The 2,012-nt window shown below is 34.0% G+C and overlaps 1 protein-coding gene across 1 annotated transcript; it reads left to right on the top strand.

Moving 5' to 3' along the window:
- Nucleotides 1-232: 232 nt before the first annotated feature.
- On the top strand, nucleotides 233-781 carry LOC135223982 (protein FAM200C-like). The gene has a single exon (XM_064262904.1). It carries the CDS (start codon nucleotides 233-235, stop codon nucleotides 779-781), a length of 549 nt encoding a protein of 182 aa, XP_064118974.1.
- The last annotated feature ends 1,231 nt before the right edge of the window (nucleotides 782-2,012 follow it).

Raw genomic sequence — 2,012 nt, 5'->3', positions numbered from 1 at the left:
ATTTCAGACGCAAAGTAGGAATGTACTCAGGCTTCATATGAGGTATCACTTGAAATAGCTAAACATAAAAACCTCATACCATTGGCAAGACTCTTATAAAACCTTGTGCTTTAAAGATGGTTAACCTTGTTTTGGGGGTGATAGTGAGAAAAAAAATCATCAAAATATCACTCTCTGACAACATAGTATCAAGACGCACTGAAGAAATGCCTATGATATAAAAGAACAAGTGATGAGGGAGATAAAAGATGCTGGCTTATTTGCTCTGCAATTAGATGAATCCACTGATGTTTCATCTGATTCGCAACTTCTTGTATTTACTAGATACGTTTATGAGAGAAAATTTAAAGAGGAATTTCTTTTCTGCCAGCCACTTGAAACTACCACCAAAGGTGAAGATATTATGAAAGAGGTAACATACTATTTCAGTGAGTTAGGACTGTCATGGAAGAATGTATGTGCAGTGTATACTGACGAGGCACCTGTCATGTTAGGTTCAAAATCGAGTTTTGTGTCTAGAGTTAAAGAGAATGCTCCTGAGGTTACAGTGACTCATTGCATGATCTATCGTCAGCCATTTGCATCTAAAACCCTCCCTAGGGAACTCCAAGCCAGCTTAGACAACGCTATAAAGATAGTAAATTATGTAAAATCTATGCCTGTGAACACTCGTCTTTTCAAACAGTTGTGCAAAGATTTAGATTCCGAGAATCAACTTCTGCTTTTCTACACTAAAGTTCGATGGCTATCCAAGGGCAATGTCCTGAACAGAGTTTTTTGAACTTAGAGAAGAACTAAAGATGTTTTTGGATATGCAAGATAAGGAGCCTATTTTTTTCAATGATCCACTCTGGAAACAACGTTTAGCGTATTTAGCTGACATATTTGACCAGCTTAATAAAATTTAATCTAAAGCTTCAGGGTAAGGACACAATAGTAATTCACTTTGTTGACACATTGCGTGCTTTTGTTGCCAAGATGAAGAACTGGTCTAGGAAAGTTAGCTCTGGTAATTTTGCTATGTTTGAGAAGCTTTGTGAGGTGGCTGAAGGAAGAGAAGAAGAAATGAAATAATCAGTCACCTTCATAATTTGTGCCAAGAATTTTCCAGATACTTTCCTGATCTTGAAGAAACCCTTTTAATGCAGAACCAGATATTATTCCTGAGCCTGACCAACATGAATTTCTAGAAATGGAATTTGATTCAAGTATCAAGGATTTTTCTAAAGAACATTCTATGCAGGAATTCTGGTCACAAGCAAGTGTATCATATCCTAGAGTTAGGAAGTTGGGCTAAAAACCCTTCTACCTTTTGCTTCTACTTACCTATGTGAATCCGGGCTGCTGCTTATTACAAATAAAAACAAAAACAACAAATCGCTTGGATGTGGAGCATGATATGAGATGTGCATTATCTACAACTGTCCCACAAATTGATAAACTTGTAGTTAAAAAGCAAGCACAACCATCACACTACCTACCAAATCTATGCAGTATTTTGTATGCCAACAATAAAGTACTATTATTTTCATTTCTATAATTGCTGTACAAGTGTAAATTTAGTTTTTATTACATAAATAGAAAACTTTATTACTATAAATGCACGCCAGTGCTTAACTTCATAAGTAAAAAAGTGGAATTTTAGTTTTTATTTCAATGTCCAAAATTTATTTAGAATACTGTTAAATGCAGGCCAGTGCTTATTTTCATAAGTGAAAAGTATTTTGAGTTATTATTACAATCCATAAAATTTAATCACGGAAATACTGGAAAGTGTTTCATTTCATAAGTGAATACATGTCCTTTGAGTTTTGATTACAACATATATGAGTTATTAACAGTGAATAAAGGCCAACATTTTCTTCCAGTAATGAAAATGTAAACTAATCAAGTGCTCTAAAGAAATAGTTATGTAAATGATATTATAAAACTAACAAAAGTGTTCTAAAAGCCATATTAAAATTCTATTATTATTTTGTACACAATTTTAAAGGGCATTGGGCCACGACTAC

The sequence above is a fragment of the Macrobrachium nipponense genome, chromosome 10, assembly GCF_015104395.2.
Source record: "Macrobrachium nipponense isolate FS-2020 chromosome 10, ASM1510439v2, whole genome shotgun sequence".
NCBI lineage: Eukaryota > Metazoa > Arthropoda > Malacostraca > Decapoda > Palaemonidae > Macrobrachium > Macrobrachium nipponense.
The sequence above is the reverse complement of the archived record's forward strand: the minus strand, read 5'-3'. Positions and strand labels throughout refer to the sequence as shown.

Excerpts from the sequence above, each read along its gene's own strand:
- LOC135223982 (XM_064262904.1), top strand. The coding sequence starts at position 233 with ATGAGGGAGATAAAAGATGCTGGCTTATTTGCTCTGCAATTAGATGAA.